Source organism: Apis mellifera, linkage group LG15 (assembly GCF_003254395.2).
Source record: "Apis mellifera strain DH4 linkage group LG15, Amel_HAv3.1, whole genome shotgun sequence".
NCBI lineage: Eukaryota > Metazoa > Arthropoda > Insecta > Hymenoptera > Apidae > Apis > Apis mellifera.
In genome coordinates, this window is record NC_037652.1 from 4,866,339 (window position 1) to 4,882,180 (window position 15,842).

The 15,842-nt window shown below is 42.4% G+C and overlaps 1 protein-coding gene across 1 annotated transcript in view; it reads left to right on the forward strand.

The window, feature by feature from the left end:
* The window catches only part of LOC726331 (alpha-2A adrenergic receptor), a 113,387-nt gene extending 97,853 nt beyond the window's left edge, over window positions 1–15,534 (forward strand). Inside the window, exons 2-3 of the mRNA XM_001122075.5 lie at window positions 6,590–6,970; window positions 8,638–15,534. Coding sequence (XP_001122075.3) covers window positions 6,590–6,970; window positions 8,638–9,237 — 981 coding nt within the window. The 3' untranslated portion in view covers window positions 9,238–15,534. The remainder of the gene's footprint in view (window positions 1–6,589; window positions 6,971–8,637) is intronic.
* Window positions 15,535–15,842: the final 308 nt, after the last annotated feature.

A 15,842-nucleotide genomic window follows, 5' to 3' on the forward strand; every position in this document is an offset into this window, starting at 1 on the left:
AAAAAAAAAAAATTAAACCATTAACATCTCAATATCTGTTCGAAAAATTCCGTAAAATAAATCACGACAGATTCGAGCGCGAAATTTATACACGCGACGGGTGTCAAGCTTGATCCCATCGCTAGTTGGATTACGCGTATCGTCGAAGCCCAACGAAACACGGCCAAACAATTTTCCGAGGCAAACCGGTAGTCGAGGCGGCGAGTTTTAAAAGGGAACATTAGTTCCAGCGCCGGCCTCGCTTTTCGTTCATTCCTTTTTCCTTTTTTCTTCCTTTTTTTTTTTTTTTTGCGCTGGATGCAATTAAATTGTCATCTTCGCCCGCCACGCGCGCAGTGCTCTCTCTCCTCCTCCCCTCCTCCTCGCTTTTTCGCCGCGCATACAAAGAGAAAGGGAGTCCGCATCGAATTAATACTTTTCCTCCCCGTTCCATCGGCCCGCACAGAAAAACATCCAATTTCGTTTCGCGAATCCTGTTAGACATATACCATTGCCGGACGTATACTCGCCGCCCGTACGAAATTGCTCCGTTTTAAACGCTCTGACGTGCCCTTCCTCCCCCGCTGTCAGCCGCACGAGGGAAGGGGACGCACGCTCGATCGAGCAATCGTTCCACGCGGCTAAGATCGATTCGCATCGATTTATTCTAATGGAAATTTTCGTTTCTTCAATTTCTACAGTTCGCTTTTGCCCACGATAAGTATCTTCTGCGCACGACAACGTTCTTGAATACAGAAATATCCGTTTCATTGGATATTTTATATATGAACTTTTTTTTTTTGTTTACGGAGAGTACTTCCTTGATCTCGATAACATTTAACGATAATTTTTCGTAAAAATTTTTATCCCCACGGGACTCCTTTCGAAAACGACTTCTTTACGATTCATCCATGCGAAATTATTTTTTCCCGGGCAAAATTAATTCGACCGCATTCGAGAATTGGATACGATAATTTATATTTTTATTTATTAATTTATATGCAGTCGATTTCCGTGTCACATTGTTGTTCCATGGGATACACGAAGATTACCGGAGTGCAATACACAGTCGTAGAATGATTTCGAGGCGAAAATTTCGCGCAAGCGAGTGGTTTAATTAGCGAATGATTGCTGTTGTTTCGAGAAACGAGCACGAAAGGGTGGTTAATGAAACATTCCCCCTCCAAAATCGCTTGTAATTTTCTTCGCGCTAAAAATACCTAAGCATCTGTTTTACATATAAACAAACGCGATATCGTTCGTGCATGGGGTACAGTCAGTGGCTGTTAAAAGTTATATCCTTTATCTTAGCAACAGATTTGCCCGAAATTCGAAAAATCGGTGTGACGAGGAAGTAGATTGAATACGTTATGAAAACGCGTTTAATGAGAATATTCGTCATTTTTATTCCAATTCCACAGTGTTAAATGATTAAAGGTTGACACAGGCTCGAGGAGATCCTAGTTTTAGTTTCCTCGACCGTGTGGAATAGGCTTGAAATTACGGAGCTGGGCGAATTATTTTTTAATAAGATGCAAATTCGGGGAATCTAGCTGAGAGATTACGTTCCTCGTGCCTAGCAATTATTAATCCCGTATTCAACCGTGTGTGTATATATAATTTCGATGAACTCGTATTTCCATTTAAGGGAAATGAAATATTCGAACGATCCTCTTTAAAAAGAAATCCCCTCTTAAGATTTGGAAAATATTTCAGTCAAGATTTCACCAAAAATCAACGATAAATATCTCTATAATTCTCTTTGAAATTATAACAAGAAAAGAGTTAACGAATTCGAAGAAAACGAAACGTTTCGTCCATCTCTCTTTTTCCAAGATAAACCTTCGATTCGACGGTATAAACTCTCGCTTTCATCCACCATTATGACCTGGTAACACGTTATCCTGCCATGTCACAATGCGTCGTTTGAAAAGGAGAAAGAGAAAGAGAAAGAGAGAGAAAAAGGGTAAAAGAGTAGGAGAGAGAAAAAAAGAGCGTTCGTTGGAATAGCAACATCTTTTTATACGCGAAAGCGGAGAAGTGAGAGGGAGGAAGAGGGAGAGAGAGAGAGAAAAGGAGGGATCCAGGTCATACTAGGCCGTCACGCGAATTTGATTCCACAGAGCGCTTGTTCCGCCTCGAACCATCCCTTTCATCCCCATAGCGACTTCAATGTCAAACACTTTACATCTGCGCGTGACAGACTCATCGATTCCCGCGCTTATTTCTTTCCGCTCCGCTTTTTCTCAGTCCCATAAAAAAAAGAAAGAAAGAAAATGTACACCGATATTGGAATAACGCGTCTCGATACTCGGCAGGGATGATTTTCAATTAAACGTCGCGCTCGATCAATCTCCCGTGAATGGAAGATTTCACACACTTTCTTCTCTCAATTCTTCGAGCGACAAAAAAGAAATTGAATTCTAAAGATATTTCAAAGAGGAAGATATATATATATATATAATATTCGTATAACAGGTAGATCTTTACCATTGAAATATTACTTGAATCTTTGAATTTTTTCTTGAAACATTTGCAAGATTAGAAACGAGCATATTAATAATTAATTTTTTTTTACAAGATAAGATAATAAAAAGTTATTAGAAATTAGATTTCTTTCATTATATCACAATTAGGCGGAGGAAGCAAGTCTAATCTAACCTTAGTTAACGTTACACACTAATAACGGGCATTGTTCCCTTTTTCCCCTTTCAAGACTTTCATGGTGTTCGATAAAGAAAGGGAGAAATTCATTTCTTCGCGTTTCCATTTCAAGTCGGGCTGCCCCGCGACCGAAAAGCAACAATAGTCCCGCGGAGGACAAAGGGAGTATCAATCGCGGCGTCCAACGAAACCGTAAAATACGCCGCCACACCCCCACCATCGTGATGAATTTCTAATCCTTGCGAGTTTCCTCCAAGAGGGAAAGAAACGTAGGAATAAGAATGAACGCTGTATATATATATTCGTGAAAACGGTGAGATGTTCTTATTGAAAAGAATCCAAGAAGTTGCATCCGAAAGGGGGATGGATTTTGGTAACCGATAACTCGGATCCCTGGCTCTCTTTCGCGGATGTAATCTCGATTCTCTCTTTTCTGATCTCTCGCTCAACTATACTTCTCTCTATTTTCAAAAGAAACGTCTCCTCCTTCGAGACGATGAGAATGGAATAATGCAAATGAAATACAAGGGGCAGGTTCTTTTTATTATTTAATTCTTACCACGTTATCGATCAAATTTCAAACTTGTGCGTGCCAATTTTAAAAATCGGGTCACACGTGTTCCCACGTGTCATTCTTCTAATGCAAGTAGATTTTGTAGAAATGATAATACTAACGAAACTGATATAGAATAAGAATAAGAAGATTTAATTAAAACAATTCGTTACGAAGCCTGCAATATTTCATCGAATCTCTTACAACCGATACTTTCTTCAATTGAAATTGAAAAATAAAATTAAAATCTTAGATCCTGCACTTTACAAAAATTCCAGGAAAAGAATCTTTCGAGCAGTATTCGAATAATTTTCGAATGATAAGAAATTTCGTGTAAATGCAACGTACTACTTGGAGAAGGAAGAAAAATATTCACCCCATCCCTTCCCTCCAGCCTCGAAAGGGTCAAACTCGATTAACCGCGGGGGAAACACGGGGGGTATAATATATTCTCTGTCGTTCGCGATATTATATTTCGCGGACGGAAGGATAGGTTGCCCGTGTGCTTCGTCGTTTAATCACGGCCGTGCAATTCAATTAAGAGCATTCTGAAAAATGTAATTTTTCCCCTCCCCGGGGCCATATTCGCGAGAGAAAGAGAGAGTGGCGGAATGCAATTATTTAGAGGGCGGCGGAGAGATGTAATCGTTTCTCTCGGCTTTCGCGCTGACGCCGCGCTTAAAGGGGGCGCGATCTCTTATCCCGGATCCGGATGGAAAGAAGGAGGAAAGAGATGTAATTGGGGCGGACAAAACGGCGTACACAACGCCTTCGACACTCCCGCCATTTCCCTAGGCCCCGTTGAATTTAATTGAACCTCCCCCTCCGAGCTGTGCGCTTCGACTCTCGAAGCTTCGAGGAATTTTCTCGATTCTCGCGCTCGCGAAGAAAGGAATGAAATTGTAGAAAGCTTCGTTAAGTTCGTTATTCGATGATTCGAGAACGTGATATTTTTCATGCTTATTCCAATTTCCATTATATCGTCTATCGTTCATTCGTCATTGAAATTGTTGGTCATCGACGCCTGAAAGCGAATTCCTCGAGCACGAGTGGCGCGATTTCCCAGATTCAATTCGATCTCTGAATCTTCGATCGCGCGAATATTTATCCTCAATTTTTCAATGTATATAAAAGGCGAACGCCGTTCGATCCATCCTCCAGCATTCTCTTCCAGCTGACCAATATGACGCGTCTCTTCCCTCGAACCGACCTTATTACTCATCATTTCATGAATTTTCATTCTCCTCGTGGCTCGAGAGAGAGATTGCTCGTTACTTAAGCCGGATATGGAAAGATGCGTGAGAAGGCTTGTTCACGAGGAAGGTGGTGGACAGGAAGAGGACCGAGCGAGTGTAAATGCACGGTCGAAAGAGAGAGAGAAAAATAGAGAAAAATATATATATACACATTCTGCAACCGTGAACCGTAAAATTCGCCGTGGAAGGGGTGGCCCAGTAACGTTTGACGTCACCACGACAGACTTTGCCTCGCCCTTCCTCCTCTCTCTTGGCAAGAATGGAGGTGGCGTGACCAGGTGACCGATAATACCGAACCCTCGGTTTCAAGGATGCGGAAGAATCGACCTCGTCCACCGACGATCATCCGAGGAATCATCTCGGGGGAGGGATTTGTCTCTCGATGGAAAAGTCAAACGAGATTCTCGAAAGCAGAAAAAAAGAAGAAGAAGAAGAAGAAAAAAGAATCGATTCGCGAAAAAATTTTCAAACTCTTCTCGAATTTCCTCGAAACGGCTCGTTATTCCGCGTGTTTGCGCGATAGGTGCTCCACTCTACTCTTTTCGTCGCCTTTCACCGACCTCGACACGGGATAAAAAGGAGAGACAGAGAGAAAAAAAGGAGAAGAAGAAAGAAAGAAAGCGGGCGCAGACCGGTTAGGTGTCGGAGACTTTTTCAGACTTTCGAGGGTGTAACGGCGTTATGAAAGCCCTGGAAAAACGGCAACACGACAGCGAGAGAGAAGGAAAAAGGTGAAGAAGAAGAAGATTAAACGGTTACCGGTTGAAAGATTGAAGTTTACACGCGCTAATCGTTTCGAGGTGGTGGGAGGAGGATGGAGATTAAATCGTCGGAATCTGATTTAGGGGCGTGCGCATTAATCGCGTCGAAGAGATCGCGTCACGAATTACGATAGCGAGATAGACCCAATTCTCGTCCCCGTTTAACTATCACGTATATCCCCTCGAGGGCCTCGTGTTATTTCCGCGGCAACAACAAATGGAACGTCGTACTCGAGTAGAACGAGAGAAGGACGAAACGCGACACCGAGCGTCAGCAGGGAGGAGGGTAGAATACAATGCTTTATAAGGAGATCTAAATCGGTTTCATCCCCGTTCCCGATGATTAAGTCCGTGAAACGAGTCTGCCTCCGTTTACTTTGATCTTAATTCTGCGTCGATCGAGATATTCCAGACATCCCGTTCTATCCATTATCCGGGCCCTCTAATGGATCCATTCCAGAGTTTCCTTATCCGCCAATTGTTTCGATTCGTTTCGCCATTCAACGCCTTCGCTAAATCTTTCGTTAAAACGTCCCCTTCTAATTCTACTTATATATATATATACATACTGCTCTTTCTTGTACCTTTATTCGCCTCCAACTTTTGGAAAGGTTGAAGAAAGATTTACCTTTTTCCTTACGATTTCATTTGTCTTATTCCATTCTATCATTTGGTCGATAGTTTCGCTCGTCCAACCACGAGCATCCGCTCTGATCGTGCCAGTGTCGTCGTCCCACTTATCCCGCGAATAATGAAACTTATAAACCGAATGAACACGGCTCGTCCTTAATTGAAATGCAAATGGGGATGCCTTACAGTGGCCGGTGACGAACAAGTTATTTCACCCCTGTCCACGGGCGAGGAGGAGGCAACGTCCCATTTTATGGCAGCCGAGTGTTTCAAGGAGAGGAGGCCAGGGCGTAAATTAAATTGAATTAGACTTTAACGCTCGCGTAATACTCGCACGCGGGTCGTTCCACGTTCCATGCACGCCAACGCCACGCGACTTTTACGAGGCTCCTCGCTCGTTGCCCATTGTGAGGCAACGGTAACCCACTTCGTAAAAGTTGTTATTACAACGATCGAGAAAACTTTCGGATGGAAATGGAAAATTACGAATGCTCGTTCATTCGCATCGAGCCCGTTTTCCATGTCGAGAGGAAATTTGCGAAAAAGAGAAGGAGAATATTTATTCCCTTCTCCTCAAAGAACGAGAGGAGGATTTTTCGAGTATCGAGAAAAGGATAATTTTATCTCGATCCCTTAATAAATCCATATAATGATACTCGAACAAACGCGTTTCTAATTTCGAATTCTCAGAGACTTGATGGAGATTGAACCGTTGGTTTGAACCGTTGGCCGGGTTTCTGTTCCAGCTTTCAGAGGACATAGGCTACGTCCTTTACTCGGCGCTCGGCAGCTTCTACATCCCGTCGTGCATCATGGTGTTCGTGTACATACGCATTTACTTCGCAGCGAAGGCGCGGGCGCGGCGCGGGATCCGGAAGCCGCGTCCACGCGCGGTCGTGCCGCCCGAGTCGCCGGACGTCAGGCAGACGAGCTTCACGCAGAGCACGCCCGCCACCGAGGCGAAGAAGCCGCCTTCCGGCTCCGCCATGGAGAACGTCGCCACCATCGAGAACCAGCCCGTTCAGATACCCATCGTCACGTGCGACTTTGCCAGCGACGTCAGCACCTCCGAGGCGGATCCCGGAGGGGGGAGCAGTATCCCCATGGAGGAGAAGGACACGCTCAAGGTTGACAACCATTGCCGCTTCCTCTTTCGAAAGATTCGATTTTAAAGTCGAGGGAGAGAAGTCTCGATAAAAATGAAAATATTGGCGAATAAAGACGATCCGACTCGGGTAATTTTCGGATTATATTCTTGTAGGAGGAGTTGGACGAGAGTTGCAAGGAGGAATGAAAATATTCCTTCTCCCTGCAACTATTGTATCCATGTCTCGCAAGTGTAACGCGACGCGATATCGTCGAACAAATATTATTCCTCGTTATCCTCGAAGAAACGTAGTTCGCAAGTTGTTCGACTCGAATATTTATATCTTATTTTTCCTCTCAATTTTCCTCATCCATTCCGTAACGTCAAACATCTTTCCAGGCCTTTCCTTTCCCTAAGTGGTAGCAGATTCTCGAGCCTTGGAGACACGCGAGACACCTGTCTCCGCGCCCGTATCCCGAGTGCACTTACCCAATAACTTCAGTTTCGTGGCGGGAATCTGAATAGATCCGGTTTGACGTTACAGTCACGAACCTCCTCGAGAGATCCTCCCCCCCCCCGTGCACCGCATAAAACCCGAGCCCGTAAATCTCAGAAATTCGCTATTGGATTTCGGTTTCGTCGTATACCGATTTCATAGAGAATCGATATCCTCTTTTTCTCGTCGTCGCTAAGCAAATTTCAATTCATCGTGCAATCCAAGAGGCGCTCGTAGATATTATTCCAACGTTCAAGATACTCTAAGCCAATTATATTTAATTACTCGTTCAAACGAATTCTTTTGAAACAAATTTAATTTCCCTTTTCTTGGCTTCGTATATTAGGAATCGCTTTATTATACGTATCAAAGATTCCATTACGCAATACAACCCGAACATTTTAACATTTTTCAGAAAGAGACCAGCTTATCGATCTCACATCCAAGGGTTGATCCCTTCTATTCGATTCTAATCTCAATTCCAAAAATTTCGGATCTCTGCTCCTCTCCCGCCATTATTTATCACCGTTTATCTTTCAAATCGTGATGAATCTGTTGGACAGGTGACGATGCCGGTTCCGATTATACGTATTAAGATTACGCAATACAATCATATATATATTTTAACATTTCTCGCAAGAAAGAGACGATTTCATCCTTGATCCCTTCTATTCGATTCTACTCTGACTGACTTCAATTCCAAAAATTTCTAAGGATCTCTGCTTCTGTCCCGCCATGCAATTATTTATCACCGTTTATCTTTCAAATCGTGACGAATCTGTTGGACAGGTGACGATGCTGGTTCCGATTATACGTATTAAGATTCTATTACGCAATACAATCATATACATATTTTAACATCTCTCGCGAGAAAGAGACGAGCTTATCGATCTCACATCCTTGATCCCTTCTATTCAATTCTACTCTAACTGACCTCAATTCCAAAAGTTTCGGATCTCTACTCCTCGAATCTGTTGGACAGGTGACGATGCCGGTTCCGATTATACGTATTAAGATTCTATTACGCAATACAATCATATACATATTTTAACATCTCTCACAAGAAAGAGACGAGCTCATTAATCTCATATCCTTGATCCCTTCTATTCGATTTTACTTTGACTAATCTCAATTCCAAAAATTTCTAAGGATCTCTGCTCCTCTCCCGCCGCGCGATTTATCTTTCAAATGGTTACGAATCTGTTGGACAGGTGACGATGCCGGTTCCGGTGCAAAAGAGCAGCCTGAAGGCGACGCTGTCCGTGAACGGTGACGGGCAGCAATCGAGCGTCCCGTCCCGATGCAGGGCGCCCAGCGTCGGTATCGACGTGGACATGGTGTCCGAGTTCGATCCGTCGTCGTCGGACAGCGGCGTCGTTTCGAGATGCGCGGTCGTCAAGCCGCTCAAGCTTCGCCTCTGCCAGCCCATATTCGGGCGGAGGAACATCGGCAAGCTGAGAAGGGAGCACGGGGGGGACGGGGGCCGCGCGGGCGGCAAGGACGAGGCGGGCGGCGAGGCCAAGTCGTCCAAGCCGCGGGACCCGGAGAGAGAGAAGAGGAGACTGGCGAGGAAGAAGGAGAAACGGGCCACGCTGATACTCGGCTTCATAATGGGCAGCTTCATAGCTTGCTGGCTGCCGTTCTTCGTCCTCTACATCGCGAAACCCCTCTTCCCGAACGTCAAGATACCGATCCAGGCGTTCGTGATCGCTTTCTGGCTCGGTTACATGAACTCTGCCCTCAACCCCTTCATATACACCGTCTTCAACAAGGACTTCCGCCGCGCTTTCCGCAGGATACTCTTCAAATAATCCCGTCGTCCCTGGACGAACGTTCGCGAACCAGTTCTTCCAGGCAAAAGAAACGAGAATCGCGGGGCGTGCGGATCGCTCTCGCGGTTGGACCGGGGTGGAACGCCGATCGTAGGATCCAGCAAGAGCATCTGAACTCTCCTTCTCCTCGTCGAGAGGCAGACGGAGTTTAGAATTATCCTCTTTTTCTATTCAAACGCGCGTTCAAATTGTCGTCCAGCGGATTGGACCACGCGCGAGAGAAAGAGTTTAAAAAAGCGCGTTTTGTTCCAGAAGCTTAAAAGCTCGTCGACGACGAATTATTCGACCGAGCTACGTCGAATCGATGAATCTTTCGCTCGAGATGTGATCCGCGCCAACAGTGTTTCGCCAACAGCTGCCGCCTCTCGGGATACGGATACGCGAACTTCCGACTGGTTGTCGATTCAACGTGACACCATCCGAGACGGATGGAATTCGGGAGGGACTCGAATTAATCCATCGAAAAGTGTCCAAGACAGTGTTATTGTCCCCTCCGTTCATCCTTGATTTACGGAGATCGAGCCTCGAAATCGAGCCTCCTCTCGCCCACCACCTCTATCTTCCTTCCCGACGGGGAAACGGAACGAGAGAGAGAGAGAGAGAGAGAGACGGCAAGTACACGGCCTGTTCTTCTCCGATATTCCGTGTATATTCCTCCCTCTCCTTGCAGATTGTAAAAAATAATTAAACGTCGCGACAATCCACTTAATTATCGATGTATCGTGAATGTAGATATGTATAGCATATGCGTGTGTGTATATAATGCCCTCCCCGCGTATATTGAAGATATATATCTGTATATATGTATCTTCAATACGAATCGTAGGGGAGTTTGGATGAAAGAGGACACTTCTGTCTAGTTTCGCTCGATTTCACGCCGAAATTATTCTTCGATTCGTGTATTTGAAATTTCCGATGCGCGAGTAATCGAAGTTTTCTTCGAGAAGAGAGAGAGAGAATCGTGCGTGCGTGTGTGTATGCGTGTGCGTGTGAATAAGACGAAAAGTGACGGAAGAAAGAGGGAGAGATTTCTCTCGCCCCGATCGAGACGATTTTTCGGGGAGGAATTATCGCGAAACTGACGATGCGTTCTCACGGAGGGACGAGGATCTCGAAGCGAGATCTCATTGGATTCGAATGAAAGCATGTTGTCTATTATAAATAGACGTGTCACACAAGCGTTCAAAGGGGCGGTTTAATCAAATTTTTAAACCGCGCTTTTTTCCAATTTTATCGATTTAAAGAATTGGAAGGAGAGCGAGAAGGAAAGAAGAAGAATCGTAGGAACTTTTCCGGTTTGGAAACAAAATGGGATGGTGGGGGAGGAAAGGGAAGAAACACGGGGAGAAGATTATCTCGGACGATGGATTTGGGATCAGATCGTCGGATGTTAAAAGCAAGGGAGGGAAGGGATTGTTAATAACCAGTGGCCAGTATCGGCGAGCAGCGTCGAAGTGTTATTGCGTGGAAGTTTAACGTCACGCATCAGCAATAAACAAGTAACAAGTTGTTTATATACGAGGGAGGCATACGTATTTTGCAATAAAATGAAATTGAACAAACACCTAGTTAATAATAATTATTATTATTACTCGTGCCACTATCGAGAGGGATACGGAAGGGTTGTTGCTGTTGTCGTTAAATGGACGCGTTTCTAATTAAAATATGTACAATAGAATTCCATTCAACCGTACTCCATTCAACGGAACGAAATTTTCGTAATTAAGCCAACTCTACCCGAGAGTTTCCTATTATCTGGATTAGTTGTAAGCGTCGCTCGAATCACACGTCTCTGGCTACAACAAATGAAAATATAAATACAACGACGTATAATAGAAGGACGAGCCGCGTTGATTCGAGGAAACGTGTTACGTGTTATTGAATTCACGTACGGTCAATTATAAAGACATCTCGAAAAATTTTCATTTCACAAATGCGTAGAGAATAGGGTTGTATGTGGAGCAATTGGTTTCTCGACCAAAGAATTGATTTTATCATTTTTCGTGCAATTTCGATTGAAAAATAATCTTTCTTTCTTTCTTTTTTTTTTACAACAGGATGTCGAAAGGACAAACTGATATTATAGGAAACTGATAAAGGACAAAGTGATATTATATTAGAAAATTTCTCTGTGTATAATCCATTTGTGATCTATCGTATTATATCTCATAATCTAAGCCCGAATTCCTGTAATTTATTCGAAAATTACAACGAGCGAAGGAATTCGGCTAACAATTTACACGAACTCCATGTGAATGGAATTCTACCATACAAAAAAATATATACTGTATGAAATCTCACCGATGTTTATTCGTTCTCGCGTAGTTAAACGTGCGACGACTTTAAAAAAAATTCGCACGAAAAGGGAAGGAAAAGAAGAGGATGCAATGTTCGCTCGCCAAGGATTAATTTCGATGTGTGAAATATTCAATTTTGTTGCTCCTTTGTTCAAAGATAAACGGCCAGTTTTATTTGTTTATATTGACACCGCCAACACGAAGGAGAGACCTGCGCCCTTTCAATTATTACGCAGCATTGCGCAATGTTTGCGCGCCAATTCGCCAATTATAATTTAACGCCTGCTCGTCCAATCTATCCTCGAACTCGATCAAACTTAACGTCTTAAAAATCTGCCATCTTCCCTCTTTTCAACCGCAGATTCATTTTGCGTAAATTAGATCAATATTTGAAAAGACGTATTTGAAAAATCATACATTTTTATTGGAGACATCGAATTTCGAAAAATCAAAATTTATTAATCTTTTGCGCTTCATTTTTGAGATATCGTAAATCTGAAAGGATTAAAAATTGCAACGAACGAAAAAGAAAGGGAAACAGATATTCAAAATTCGGAGAGTTTCGAGTTAGAAAAAAAATGGCAAGAAGGAATTTTCATGAAAATAGTTGAGCATTCTCGAATACTTCAATAATTTTCTTTTCTTCCTTGATTAATTTTTAGGAAATCGAAGTTTCACGCGCAAAGTATCGAAAACGATTTTCCACGAGCGCGTGGCCGAAACATCGGCGCACTTTCTCCACCGACAGGGATCCACCGGAACGAATCAAAGAGGAACATTGCTCGTAAATCGAAAAGGGCGGCCCCGCCCGCCCAACCCATTTCGGGACAAAATTTCGGGAAACAATTTCCACCGTTGCATTCAATCTGCCCTTTCTATTTCGCAGATTAAAGATCATCCTCCCGCCGTTTGGCCACGGGGAACGCGGATAAAAAAAAATTACTCCGTGCGAATTTCTGTGCGAAGGTAACGGTTCGAAATCCGGCTATTTTCGGCCCGGGATTAGGAGTTAAGAGCCATGATACGTTTCACGCGGCCAACACATCGTGTGCCATCGTACCTTTGCGAACACGATCTTGTACAAATTTTCTGTTCTCGAGGTGGACAGGTATTCCGTATTTCGTAAAAGCTTTCACAGAATGAAGCGAACCGTGGTATCGAGAATATAAAATAAGAGAAATTCCATTTCAATTTCATTTTCTATTTCGAAAATAGAATTCTTTCCGTTTATATTTCAATAATTTTAATAACGATTGCTATAATTATACCTGCGTCATCGGTTTTCATTCGATTTCTAGTAAGTAATAAATATATCATTTCTTACATCGACGGCATACGAGATCGATAAATTAACGACAATTCTACTTTTCTTTCTTTCTTTTACAGCCCAGCCTTTACTTCGTCCAAACTAAACATTTCTCTCATTCGAAAATAAAAATATTTCGTCGAAATATTCCGTTCCTATTCCAACGGTTATCGATTATTAAAATTTAAAACGAATTGAACCAAAATTAAATTTAATTATCCCTCTTCCGACAACTACGTAATTGTAAATGAAGTTTTTTTTTTTCCAGCCCGAAAAACAGTCCATTTCTCGCGTAACATCGGCTCGATGGACCAGTGGCGTCTAATTTGCGAATTAACCGCGGCCTCTTCGCAGCCAACCCTCCCTCCCCGTTCTGCGTGTGCGACACGCGTGCACACGCAACGATAAATCAATAAAGCGTGCATACGTACGTCGTGGTGCGCTTTCTCCTGCATGCCGCGTTATCTCTCTGTCTCTTTCGAGCTCGACGCATTGTAACTGGGGCAAAGTGTCGAGAGGGAAACGGTTCCTCGGATGTATCGATAAGAGGCGAGCCGATAAGATTGAGCAAATTGTCGGATTATTAGCGTATGAGTGATCAGTGAGAGAGATAGGTAGATCGATACCGGTTTGATAGATTTTTGTTCAGATAAAAGGGGAATTGAAAAAGATTGATGTATAATTTTTCGAACGAGGCGCAAACTGCATTACGATTAATCAACGGTTCGCGGAGGAAGAATGGCAGGGAGGGTGGAGGCAGATTTTTCACAGTCGATATTTCGTATAGGAAATTGATTTCAAATGTTTCGAGAAACGTGACAAGCGTTCGTTATTTTTTATCGGCAGTATTTTATTTCAAATGGAGATTGGTAAGTTTTTATCTTCGAGGCGATTGTCCGACAATTCTCGAGAATTTTGCTTTATCCAACCTTCCCCAGAAGTGTTTTTCTCTCGAGTCGATCGTTCGAGAGAATAATCTTTTTTTACTTTCAAAGTGAGAGATTACACGTGAGAATAATTTGAGAGTTGCTCTCGAAGAATAATAATCCTTGAACCATCCAATGTCCAATCCATATTTTCCATATTTTCACTTTGATAACGTAACATCAAATAAATTAAAATACCGGGGGCACGAGGGGAAAAAAGGGATGGATTTTTTCCCCCTTTTTCGATATCCAAAGAGGGATATCCTCGACCTCCGCGAAATATTACATCGCATACTTTGTAAATCTTCGTATTAGACGGACCACCGGATTCTCGGGAATTTATCGTGCACGAAATAAAAGGGCTGGAGATGAGACCCTCCCCTCTCCATCCCCTTCCACACATATTATATTCGCGTAAACGAAAGCCGGATACGGATACGTGTGGAACCGAGCGGAATTTACGTTCTAACCGCGAGACAGGATGCACGGTAATATTTTAGACGATCAAGCAATCGATGCTTTTCTCTCCACTCTTGATCCTCCACCCACAGATCCTCCGATAGATTTCCAATAGCTACGGTTTCTCGCTGTGAATCTCGTACGAATCGCGATTTATCTACGAGTAATTTCGAGAGCTGGAGAGACTTCTCGTTTCTTCTTCAATTTTTCTTCTTTCGTTTCGTTTTATTCGCTCGTTTCGTGAAGTTGTATTACACCTCGCCGTGTTTCTCCTTCGAAAGAAAGAAAGCAAGAACGAAAATCGTCGAAAAAGATTCTATCCTTTATCCTCGAAATGATCGAGATATAAATATACATATGTATATTATAAATATAATAGGGCAATATAAAAGGGAGGAGCGAAAGAATCGTCGAAACGTTTCTCCTCGTTGTTAGTTTCTTAATTAGATCGATGTAAGCGAGCTAAAAAACGAGAATCGACTTTTTCCTGTAAACGAAACGACTACTTGTGTAAGATACTTTGCGTAAGATTTAAGATCGATTGAAAAAGGAAAGAGAAAGAAACTACGCTAGCGTGTAAAAAAGAAGAAAGCTTGGCTTCGCTGAGGAGCGAGGAGAATAGAGGAAGAAAAAATTAAAAAAGAAAAAAAAAAGGGAGGAGGAAATACCGTGAATCCGTAAAAAGCAACGTACTAAGTAATTATGAATAATGTCGTTTACCAATTAAATAATGTTAACGAAAAAAACTACTGTACGTGTACGTCGGCGATCTCGCCTTAGGCGGTCGGCCGAGATTTTTTGCAAACCAAATTTTTTCCATGAATCTCTCTGTGTGTGTGTCAGTAACTTAATTATCTTATCATTACGTACACACGATGTTAAATTAAGGATAAGGGAAATTTTGCATTTTTCGAAGCGAAAGGATATTACACGAGGACAGCGAGCCGCGTCGTGTGACGTACGACGAAAGGGAAAGCGATTTCGATGGTGTTGATTAAAAAGAAAAAAAAAAAGAAAGAAAAAAAAAAGAAAAAAAAAATGTTAGAGAAGAAAATGTTTTAAGAAGCAAGAACGATCATTCTAATTGATTAAAATTAATTAATATTCGTAACGTTCGTACCGTCTTATATAAATAATCTTAAGCGATCACTAAATAACGCGACTAATAATAACGTTGTCGAGAGAAATTAAATAATGAATTAACGAACGACACGATACTTTGTATTTATACACATTGTACACAGATATGTATATTGTTACTAATATTATTCTTATTATTATTAACAGATTACCATTATTCTTATTATCGCCATTTGTCATTCTCGTTCTTATTACCATCGATCATTCTTATATACACGCATATATATAAATATATACATAGTATACATAAAATAATATAATCCAGCGTCGCCCTAAGGATCCAACGATCGAACTTTGAAATTATTATTTCTTAAGACCGTGGAGCGGCCATCACCTCTTTGATTTTGAGAGCGAGATCGTTCGTTTACGTTGTAAATTCGTCCAAATTTCTATAAATATTCCGTTCCAGGAATCAAAATCTGTTGGTATAACCGAGAGAAACTGGTACATTTCACT